This window comes from Manacus vitellinus, unplaced genomic scaffold (assembly GCF_001715985.3).
Source record: "Manacus vitellinus isolate BGI_N305 unplaced genomic scaffold, ASM171598v3 scaffold_2_pilon, whole genome shotgun sequence".
NCBI lineage: Eukaryota > Metazoa > Chordata > Aves > Passeriformes > Pipridae > Manacus > Manacus vitellinus.
Window position 1 is genome coordinate 47,598,988 of NW_021940208.1, and position 12,398 is coordinate 47,611,385.

At 36.7% G+C, this 12,398-nt stretch overlaps 1 protein-coding gene across 12 annotated transcripts in view; it reads right to left on the bottom strand.

The window, feature by feature from the left end:
* Positions 1 to 12,398, bottom strand: part of DOCK9 (dedicator of cytokinesis 9) — a 111,215-nt gene that overhangs the window by 77,252 nt on the left and 21,565 nt on the right. For 3 of the 12 annotated variants that reach the window (XM_029960986.1, XM_018071161.3, XM_029960987.1), the window contains exon 1: positions 3,962 to 4,190. The exons of 7 other annotated variants lie outside the window; for them this stretch is intronic. In XM_029960986.1, the coding sequence (XP_029816846.1) occupies positions 3,962 to 4,075 (114 nt within the window). In that variant the 5' untranslated portion in view covers positions 4,076 to 4,190. Of the gene's footprint in view, positions 1 to 3,961; positions 4,192 to 12,398 lie in introns of those variants that run through there. 2 more of the 12 variants (XM_018071156.3, XM_018071158.3) reach the window with 2 other exon arrangements.

The window sequence follows — 12,398 nt, forward strand, 5'->3', positions numbered from 1 at the left end:
TCAAAAACCAAAGATGCATACACTGCAGCTTCAAAAATCAGCCAATTCATTGCAAATGCCTCTCTCTATCCTGTAGTCACAGAACTGGTTCATCACAACCATAAATTTTGTGAAAAGGAATCTTAAAAGAATAAAATCTTTGCTTACATTTTGTTTGTATGCTGTAAACACAAGATTTAAAAAAAGGAAATAGAATCCTCCCTCATTAAAAGCTTTTATAGAATCTAAGGCTCACTGTAGCTTAGGTCTTGAATACAGATCTCTCCTATTTAATCAGTAAGGTACCTGATCGGCAGAAATATGACTTATGTAAAAATTTATGAAGAATTCGCTTCCTCACGTTTCTCCTAAATGTTACTCATTGCTTTGTTAGTCGTTTGTCAGATTCAAAAGGAAGAGGATGTTTTATCAGTTTGAACCAGATACAAAAACAGAAAACAATAAACAGCATGCTGATACTGGCATTTAGCCAAACATAAAACAGTGCAAGGAAGCAGATTCTCTCTCAGGCTCTTCTATACTAAAGAAAAAAACATCTGGCCTATTATTTCATGTAACATCAGAGAAAATATGTTGGGTAGTTATAGTATTGTTGAATATGATTTATGGACCAGCTGACACAGATAAAACTCAGCCCAGTCAAAACCGCAACATCGAGTTTATAGGCACTAAAAGTCAGTCTTTCAAACAAGACTTAACTCTTCCTATTAATCTGCAGCCAATGGCATTTTTATTTCTGTAATCTAGGAAAATGTTAAGAGCATATGGCTTCATGGGGTCCAGCACTCGAGCCAGCCAATGCTATGTTTTTTGGAACACGAAAGAGCAAATTATCTGCCATACCACTTTGGTTCTTCCCTGAGTATTATAAGCACAGAAACTTATCAGAAATAAGAAGTATTTCAAAAAAGCAGTCATGACACCCACACAGTAACCAGAATCTGCCATATTATAGTAATCTGCCAGAATACAGTTTATATATTTGGATGAGCAGTGTCAAAATTCATCGTTGAATTAAGAAATTTTAAGTTAAGAGTTCAACGATTGCCTCCATTACATATTACAGGAAAAAAAACCCCACAGTACATGTTTTTCTTGTATGCTTAAATTGAGAGAAATGTTATCTTTCAATTGTCATCTCAGAAAGCAAAAGATGGTCAGGTTAAGCACACTGAATGTTGTTAGCCGCCTGCTACAAAACATCATTTACCTTATAAAAACATATTTAGCATATACACCTGCAAATTAGCAAGTTCCCATAAAGAGTAAAGTAGAGCTACAGGCACTAGCAGGAAACAGCATAAAAATACATGAATTGCTCAACACTGGCCTGAGGCCAGCCACTGTGGAAAAACAATAAGATTATTTAATACTAAACATGGGTAACAGCTCCCTACTATCTCAAGTCAATAAACATAAAATCAATTGCCCAGGTTGAGGTTTTAAAAATTAATTGAAAAATTATTTGTATCCTAGAGCTTAATTTTAATTATTACATTTTACACTGCCAGCATGTCTCCAAGCAGAAAGATGACCTCCAAAAGATTCAACTTCCCAGAAACATCATCTGTTTTGATAAGCAGTTACTACTTCTGACTATCAAAGTGCAGTTGGACAGCACACATACTCATCTAGTCATTTCTACAACAGTTAGCACAACAGCAGTTCATCCTAAGCAGGGTTTTGAGGCACCACCTGAAAAATCTAAATGCTTTTTCCGTGGGCTCTTCTTGCTTGTTAGCCTCAAAAGCAAAGTTATGACACAATCTAATTCAAACCGCAGGAAAACAAGAAAGCACACGTACTGACATACTGGCACTGAAAGCAGCAGAAGACTCCTTTTGTGAACCTACCCACCCAACCAGGAAAAGTTAATTCGGGCACAGCACTCAATCAAATAACATTGTTTCAATAACACATGGGATGCTTCCAGTTAGAAATACCAGGTTTCCTCCATACTCTAGTAGAGTATTCCCTCTCAGTGAACTACATTTAAATAATTAAATGAATATGACAAAAAAACCTGTTGCTTCCTTGAAGTTCTGACCACTGATTCTCTCTCATCTTTAGAAAGAATACTCAAAAAACTCGAGCACTAGGTAAATCACATTATAATTACCCACATAAAAGGAATACATGCACACCTGAAAGAATGTTTTAGGCAACAGTTGGTGAGAAGTATTACTAGAGTAAATTAGAAGCCTACTGTTCCATATGCTTTTGAGGAGTGCTATCTAACGTAATTCCAAGGTTTCTAATCCAGAAAACAAGAAGTTTAGATTTTGTTACAGCAACTAGCAATGTTACCAGTCTTACTTATTACCTTACTGCACCCTGTACCAGTGACAAGACACCTATTTTAAGTGTGGCAGTAAAAATGTAATGCAATGTCACAATTCAATAAAAGAAAAATGGACCCAAATGCCAGCGTTAAACGAAACGTAGCACCCTACTTTTCGCTTTGTGTCTGGCAGTGCACTTGTTGCAAATTGTCCTTGCACCACTTCATCTAGCTTTCCTCAATAACTAGACAAAAGGAGAAGCAAAAAAGGGAGGACAAACACTGAAGGTATAATATTCCATGAACATTAAATGTAGTAGTACTTGGAAAATTATAAGGAGGTAGTTCATAAATGGTTATAATAAACACAGTATTGTTTCATACTTTTTTTTCAAGTAAGTACATATGCTTGCTGATTAGCTGCAGTACTCTAAGAATCTGCAGAAACACTAATATCCTCTGAGTATTCATGGGGGAATAAAAACAGTTCTAAATAAAGTTAAACATTCCAAAGGCAGGAAAGCACACACAAGATTAGCTCACATTGTACTGATGAAGATCTGGACCAGAAATCAGAACACACCCATATAAAAAAATCCCACGTTTTACTAACAACTCTCTGAATACAATGAAACTAAAGAAAACAGTGTCAAGGAAAAGAAAGTTGGCCTTACTAGCACACATGTAAGCTTTCTGTTATATACAGTAATGATCCCCATACAGTTACAGACTAGTATTACTAAATATAAATGGCCAAAATGTTTTACTTCAATTCTTAAATGCTTAGTGTGAAGCTCAAGTAAGAGGGGGGACAGCATAATTTGAGGATCACAGCCCCACTAACTTCAACCACAGACAGATAAATGAAGAGGGGACCAGCAGCAGCAGTAATTAAGTATAAAATATTACTAAGTTGGAATTTTAGTAAGAACTATCAAAGCACTTCTTTCTACTGGTATATAAGTTATTAGTTTAACAATCCTCCTCTGTTATTTGAAAAAGTTTATTGTCCTAGCTGGAGAGAGTCAGTAGATTCATTACAGCTCACTTATTATGTTCTCTTGCTGTACTTGAAGTTCCAACAGAACTGACTGTGTAGCAATATGTAAGAAAAAAAAGTTCTTATTTGATTACTACCCCATATACAAATATATTCCCTTTTCCCTCACTTGAAGCTATTTTAAAACTTTAAATTCCTAAATAATGTGCAGTAAAGGCAATGAAAAACAGATCCTTTAACAGAAGTATTCATGAATTATTTAAAGAGTTCTTTGATAATTTAAGTAAACTTAAACTGCTACACACACATTTTAGAGACTTCAAATATATATTAACAGAAAGATATATAGAGGTGCTAGAAAGTATTTTAAAACATAAGTAGTTTTCATGCTAGGTTCAAAGAGGTGTACAACTATACTAGACAGACTGAAAAGCAGCTCGTATGAAAACCAAGTTCCAAAGTCACACTCAAAGAGAACCAAAGATATGGCAAACCAGAACAGTAAAAATTAATTAAAAAGGTAAACAACACAGAAAGAATTAAACCTAAATCTTAACCATGAGTTATTCACAAGTATGAATGCTGGAGCTTCTCATTAGCGTCAGATTAAGTAGGTTTTCATTGATAAACAGAATTCAAATTATTAAAGGAAAGAGATTGCTTATTTAAACAATTCTTACCAGCACTACCACAGGACTCTCTGCTTCCACTTCACAAGGACCTGCATCCTTGCCCTTCTGCGGAGATTCTATAGTAAGCTCTTTCTTAGGATTTCTGTTTGTTCTCGCCTGCATTCTTTGATTGAAAATACAAACAGCAGCAAAACCGTATGCTTTTTGGCATCAAAGTTATCGACATGCCATCGATCCAGTGAAAACAATAGCTTTTTCCCTGGCACAAGCAGCAGAAAGTACAGACTAGTCTAACTTCTCAGCTGCAGTTTGCTAAATCTGTTATGGTGGGAATGCATGACAGACAAAGGCCAGCCCCTACGCATGCTGTATTCCTCTGAGGAGAAAAAAAAAAAAAAAGGTGGATCCACTTTAATGCCTTAAGGGTATGAGTCAAACACAAAAGGGAATGTTTCTAAAATGACCATGTAAAACAGTCCAAGTCTCGTACAGCACTCATAAAAGTCAAGGCTTCAGTAATTTAGAAGTATTTTTAGTGTAAGAATTAATCACTTTTTGACAACTGTGTCTCTTCAGAAGTATAAATCCCTAAGTATTTCTTTTTTGCATTTATTTACATTAATATCGCTTACTTGGATACTATCAACAACCAGCTACTAACCAAGTCCATTCTCCAGGATCAATGCCCCAAACAGATAACATTGCTCTTTTTTGGGGCAAGGGCAGGGATGATCTTTTTATCTTAGTGCTAAGTCCATATTAAAAGTTCTAGCTTAACATCAAATTGCCCTCACAGTAAAAATTTTATATGCTCTACAAGGATGTTAACTCTAAATAACATTCAAAAAACACCTTTACACCTCTAACTCTTAAGCACTTAACTCTTCAACTACCAGGTGTCTCCCTTGTCTTGTGAACAGTTTGCAAAAGCATCTCTTGGCCTGGAGATTCAGGGGTACACAGTGCTTTGTGCAAGTTCCTGTCCTTAGCTACAACATAAACTCAAGTCATGCTTCAAATCTGCTTTTGAAATCCAATCTGCTCTTCTACTATACTGCTACTTACAGGCACTGTTCAGTGCACACATACACACACTGGTCAAATAAGAAGCAGCAATTTTATTGGGATGATTTCTGTGCAATTCCTTACTGTAGTGCAAAGCAATTTTGTATGCAACCTAGCTGACATTTTTGGCAATTTTTAAGGTTTGACTAATCCAATTTACACACACACAGAGTAGTTTTAGCATATGACTGTATGCTAAATTCCTCCTGAAAGAAAAAAAAAAAGTGAACTGTGACAAGAAGTTTTGTCCAGGTTTTGAGAGGAATATTTTGGTTTTCCCTTTGTTTCTTTTTAATACTAATGAGCTGCAACCTCCAACTACACACACCTCAGTAGCTTTATTTACCAAGAAAAAATACATCTGAGAGAAACTTTAACCCCCCGGAGAAGCATATCCCTGTTTTAGACTTTGTCCACTAAGGAACCAGACAGCTGTGGAAACTAAGCCACCACCTTCATTCAGTTCTCAATTCTGTTCCACTTCTTGGAACAGTTAGTTATCTCACTTCAATATAACTCAAATTTAACTTAACATGAATTTTTATCTATTCTCTAATAGAAGAGAAAGTCACCTTAATCTGCAGAAAGTAAATGAAGTTGCGGAGAAACACAAATATCCTCTTCTAGTGCTAGTATTTTTAAGAAGACGCAACTTCAGGTCTTCAGATCTAACATAAGATGTTGATATCCCTTTCTTTTCCCCTTCTCTCCGCTCTCACACTTGCATAACATACTGCTGTTTACACCTACCACACTCGTGAAATTGAGTCTGACCAAGAGTTTGCCCATCCCATCCACAATCCAAGCACATTTCTAACGAGTGCACTGAAAATAATAACATTTCAGTCAAGCCAATGATTTACTATGTTTCTATCTTTTTCTCTAGGTGATATATGTTCAAGTCATTTACTTTTTAAGCTGCCTCTCCCATACATAGACACCAAATTCTAGAAAACAGTATACATAAAGTTTCTTTAAGAGTTAAGAAGGAAACCAGCAGTTTAGTCAGATTTACAAAACAGATCTTCCTGTGTGAAGTAAGGTAGACAATAGTTCAAGAACATTTAGTTACACTTTTTATTTTGCACCAGCCCCCTTTGTTTTCAGAAAACGGAAGCATGGAACAGCTTAAAACTAAATTACACCATTACTTGAGGATGCAGCTGCCAAACAGGAATTTGTTTCATTGAGATGGGCTGCAATTATACTCAACTGCAACCAGAAATGCACAACCTTATTATGATTAAGGCACTTGCAAACCCTTACACTAATGAAGACTTAAAAATATTATAAGCTTTAAATAGTATTTCTTTTGCTTAATTTAACAAAGGATTCTACTTCCTAACTGCAACATTGTTTTATCCTGGTCAGGTACTTCTCTTAAATGCATCTGGATAACTTTAGTTCAGTATAAATGTGATTCTCTTTCCCCAGCATTCTTCCTATTCTTCTCTAAATATGATGAGGGATAAAAAGAAAGGCAACAGGCTAACATTTCTGTAACATCAGTTTAAAGATATAAAAGTTATTTGTCCTCACTGAACAACTAATGTAATTTCTCATTTGTATTTCACTAACACACATATATCATTAGAATCATAGAATTGACTGGGTTGGAAGGGACCTCCGAGATCATCAAGTCCAACTCTTGATCCACTACCACCATAGTTACTAGACCATGGCACTAAGTGCCACATCCAGTCTCATCTTAAAAACCTCCAGGACTTTAAGACATGTTGAAAATTTATCACCTTGTTATATGACCTGTAGTTTTAACTCCCTTAATTGAATTACACTTCCAACATACCTCCAAAAACTGCAGGAAATTACTAGCTAGAGACCTATCTGCAAAATAACTCAGATTATTATGGAAACAATGCATTTCATCTTTTTACAAACACAATGGCTTGAAAGGCTTCACATGGTACTTTTAAAAACAGTACTTTTCACAGCATTTCCAAGAGCCAAATAGTTGGCTCCCTTCTTGCATCGTATACTCTTAAAGAACAGCCTACGTAATTAAAAACTTACAAAGGTAACGAAGTTCTTAGTATTTATGGAATACCTCAGTGATTTATCCAGCCAATTTGCTGCCCAATGGACAAGTTCCTCACATACACTCTCTTATTCCTCCAAATCACTTTTCATTCCAAGAACTTGCTTACCTAATGTAAAATACCACATAATGAAAAGTGAATGATAGTAAGAGAACAGATGGCATATGAGAATTTCCTCTGAACTTTAATGGAAGAAACTATGACTACCCAGCTTCCCTGTAGGAACAAGCTAAAATCTGAGTAGTTTGGTTTAATGGTCCTTCTTTTGCTCCAAGTCCTACTTAAAAGCTGCAGCAAGATCACTAAACCTACCAGCTGTAATTACAGTCACCAGACTTGCCTCTGTTAGCCGTTCTAGGGAAAGACTTGTCACTTGAACTACAGCAACTGGGAGGAGGAGGAAAGGAAGGAATATCATATTGCTGTCGGTTTGCATGTCCTGTATATGTGAAAATGGAAGGATTTGACATTATTTATTAAAACGTCTCTTTACTATAGCATCTCTTAAAAATTAATTAAAAAATGAGAAGGATGGATAACTGGAGGGGGTTTGATGCTTTGTCTTGTTAGAGGTTTGGAGACTGTTTGTTTTTTTGGTTAGTTGGTCGGGTTTGGGGTTGGATTTTTAAGGCAGTAGCTCATCTGAAAATATGGACCCACTTGAGCAGAATGACAAGGATCATTAAAAGCCAGTATTTCTTGCTCTCATCTGTATTTCTACAAGATATTCCAGCACTACTCTCCCGCACTTGGCAGCCTGCCTTGCAGCTGTATTAAAGGGTAACATTTCGCAAGTCAGTGGAAGATTCAGTGTTACAGCTATACATATATTCATACTGCCAAGTTTCATAAGTGACCAACACATACGTGCTTGCCCTGGAAGAATATATTCACAAGTTCAAGAGAAAGGCTGATAGCAGATGGAATGCAGATGCAATTCAACTGGCAATGCCCTGTCATCCACACTACACTCAGATGAAATAGAAACTAAGTCACACAAAACTCAGTCAGGAAGACTCATTCCTCCTATGGCAAACACTGCAAACGTGTAATCTGCAGTCCCACCAATAAGGAGAACATTCTCAGTCAGAAACAGGGATGAAAAAAGGAAAAACATAACACAGAGATATGAGTGTGCCACATATTATGCAACTTTCCATGTTGTAAACATTAGAGCTACAATACTCCCATTTTACTGACTTTCTTTTCATAAGTCGATTGCATTGATTAAAAAGGTAACACCAATGTACAGGTTTGCATTACCACTCAAGAAGCTGGAATAAAAAAACTGATCTCCTTTTTTTAATAGCAGCATAAAGGATTCTCCCAGTGAGTGCTTCTATTGGGTCTACAGTGATTCTGTACAATGCATTTTTAAAAGCTCTTTATCTCATGGAAAAAACATGGCTAAAGTTGTTAACATCAACAAGGCACATCTCACCATTATTTGTCAACTAGACAGATATCTGATAGATAAGATACAGTACCTTAGTTTGGACATTCTTACAAATGTGACAAATACAAATTAAAATGAGTTTAAAATCACAGCAGAGCTAAATGAAATACAGACTAACTTAAGTCTTGTCCATGTCACACATTTGCATACTGTTATCTATGAAGTATCAACTTGAGGTGCAGCTGCTTGACTCAACGGTGACCAATTCATTTCATACCATCTTAGTATATACCTATTTGTTTTCAGGGAAAATCTGACTTCCTTATAGTCCCAGGGGAAAAACAAACAAACAAACAAACATAAACCAAACAAAACTCCCACAAACCACACAGTAGAATTTGGTCAGTATAGGAGACTTTAAAACTGCTCTTCTGATTTAACTATGGTTCTGACATAGTTAAATGTCCTCTCTTATAGAGAGGACATACACAAGCAGACTTTCTGTGAGCCAGAAAGATGGCTTTTTTCTCTAACTGGACAGGACTTTACAACCATCAGAAACTAACTCAACAGAACAGACACCAAATCAAAGACAAAAAATGAACTAAATCTCCAAGTCTCAAGTTTTCTCAAATGAAAGCAGTTTTGTGCCAAGCAAGCCTGAGGGGGGAGTCTTCTCACAGTGTAGCATCAATTTTTCATGACTTTTTCCAGGAGCAGTATGATCCTAGAGAAGATTGTTAATTCAGTTCTATCCTCAGGCTGAAATAAGAGCGCATCTTTGTTCATCTCTAAACAGAAATATAAAACTGTCTTGGACTTCACACTGTAGAGTTTTAAGAATCAAGAGCATTGCAAGGGTTAGCAGTTGGCTCCCAGCTTTGGGTCTTTAGCACAAAACAGACATGGACCTGTAGGAGTGGGTCCAGAGGAGGGTTACAAAGATGATCAGAGGGCTGGAGCACCTCTCCTATGAAGACAGGCTGAGAGAGTTGGGGTTGTTGAGCTGGAGAAGAGAAGGCTATGGAGAGACCTTATAGCATCTTCCAGTTCCTAAAGGGGGCCTACAGGAGAGCTGGAAAGGGACTTTTTACAAGGGTATGTAGTGACAGGACAAGGGGGAATGTGTTTTAAACTGAAGGAGGGTAGGTTTAGATGAGATATTAGGAAAAAATTCTTTAGTCAAGAGGGTGGTGAGGCACTGGAACAAGTTGCCCAGAGAGATAGATTGTGGATGCTCCATCACTGAAAGTATTCAAGACCAGGCTGGCTGGGGCTTTAAGCAACCCAGTCTAGTGGAAGGTTCCCTGCCCGGGGCCAGCAGGGCTGGAATTTGATGATCTTTAAGGTCTCTTCCAATCCAAACTATTACATGATTCTACGATTTACTTCAATTGCATTTTGTTTCACGACAGAATAGGATACCTGCATCTACAGATGACTCAAATGAGCAATTCAGGCTGTTCTAAAGCTGTTCTAAATGGATGTATTAATCGGGAAAGAGGAGCAGAAAAGTCAACTCCTTTCTGTGTGCTCATTAAGTCCAGCCTTAAAATCCCCACCCATGCAGCTTCTCCACCACAGGTGTCATCTTCCCAACCCCCAAGACTGTATAAAGCTTTACAGAGTTTTTGGGAGTTTTTGTGGGATTGGGGTTTTGGGGTTTGTTTTGGTAGGGTTTTTTTGGTTGATGGAGTTGTGCTGTTCTTGAGGGTTTTTTTAACTCCAGACATTTTGGTTGCTTTCAACACAAGATATTCTGCTCCCCCAAGATTCCCTGTTGCTACACGGAAAGGGAGCATGTTTCATGTTTTCTACCTGGATGTAACCTAATGTCATACTTTTGGGTTGGATATCTTTCTGTGGTAGTCCAACTTATATTGTCATGGATGAACAATAGTTTAGGCATGTAGGCTTGACCAACCATCCTCAAAATTTTATCCTCAGTCTTAAAGATTTTTTTCCTGAAGATACAATGCTTAATCTTATCTTTTGCATGCCAGTACACTGAGTGCCTGTCAACTTCTGCCTGATTGTTCTCTCATGCATCTTTCAAAGCAGCTAGGAACTATGCACTTGGTGAATATGTGTGGCAATTTCTCCTGCTGAGAGGGCAGAGCATTCTTCCCAAAGGAATCTGATGAAAGGTCAAAACAAAAGAAGTCTACATAAACCATCAAGAGATTTAGCCAAAACTACAAGTCAGCACATCAGACACCAGGTTTTTATTCAGCCAGAGCAGTAAGATGAAAGGAGATAAAAGAAGTGCTCTAATTCAAGTGACCCATGGAAATAAAACATGCTAGTTAGATGCTGTACTCACACATATCTGTTTCTTCCTTATTAAGGGCCTAATGTGGTCTAATGCTCCAGTTGCTCCTGAATGAAAACCACTCGTAATGCACTTAAAAGTTGAAGCAAGTGAAATAACAGACCAAGCCATCAAATTGTCTGCACACCATTACAGAATTGCTGCATGAGCTGTTTAAGCATATAAAGACAAAACAATTTCCAGTTACTCAGCAGAATTACTTTCTTAGATCTCCCTCCTTTATATATTTCTGCTTTATTTCTACTAAACTTTTCAACTGCATATAAACAGGTTGATATATATTTGCAAATTCAGACAGCAAAAACAGACCTTAATATAAGGCTTTTAGTAAATGAAAGTTTTAAGGTTTATTTTAAACACATCACATGTTAAATCGAGTCTTTTTTGAAAAATATCCATATATAATTTAATATTCATTTGAAATCAAAATATTTGCAATGTGAATGTGTTCTGTGGAGTTATTTCCAGAATGACATAGCTCACTGCTGTCATTAGTCAATCTTCCCACATGCCCAGACTTTGGTATATCATCAAGGTGTCACAGTTTATTAATAAACCAAATGACTCATGAGCAGCATAGGAAAAGCAGTCACAGAAGAACTCAGTAACACCTAATGATGACGATGCTGTCAAGTCAACAGGTGATACGAACTAAGAAACTGCAGTTACTAAAAGATAAGGTTAGCAGTCCTGTTTCCAGCAAATACCTACATCTCCCTTATTAAAAGCTGGATACACACTGTTTCAAAATGCCCTGCATTTCTTCTTGGAAACTGTGTAAGCACAATTTAAGTAACAGATATTTACATCAAACATTAAATTAAAGGACTACTTAAAAATATTAGGCTCCATCTTGCACATGCTACAGCTACCATACTACCTTAAGTAGGTTTAGCAAATTACTAGGTTCTAAAGCTTAATAAGAGAACTAGTAGCACTGAATAGGCCATTAGAAGCAAACTGAGTGGAAAACATTTCAAGCACGGAAAAAAACAAGTTGCTTTCTGCAATTTTCAGACAAATATATATAAAAAAAAATGTCCTTCCGCCCACTTTGTCTCACTTCAGAATTTTCTAGTTCTTCCATCTGTGCTCCCAGCACACTCATCTAGCCTCTTCCTTTACTGAATACTTCAAGGGGCTTGTTAGCAAACCTCAAACTTTTCAAATGTTGCTAGTTTTATTGCCACCACATCATTCTCCCTTGCCCATTTTCCATCTTTGTCTACCACCCAAAACAGCTGTTTATGCTCTAACTCACACATTACCATTTTACTCGAAGATGGTCATTGGTCATACAATGATTACCAAAAAAAAAAAATCGAATTTGAATATAAAAATAAAGGCCATGAAGAAACCTCCTAACTCTAAGATATTGCAACACAGCAGATATAACATGTAATATGCTGAAAATGGATTAAAAAAAATCATAGAGAAATTAAAACAAACTACGCAATGTAGATAAGCACACAAGCTAGTATTCTGAAACTGTATTCTTCAACTTACTACAAAATTAGGCAAATTAAAATGTTTTCTGAACATTTGCCAAAAGTTAATACACCCAAGGTGGACATTTGGAAAAATACATTTTCATTAATTTTAATGCAACTTTTAATAGCATCTCAAACTAAATCT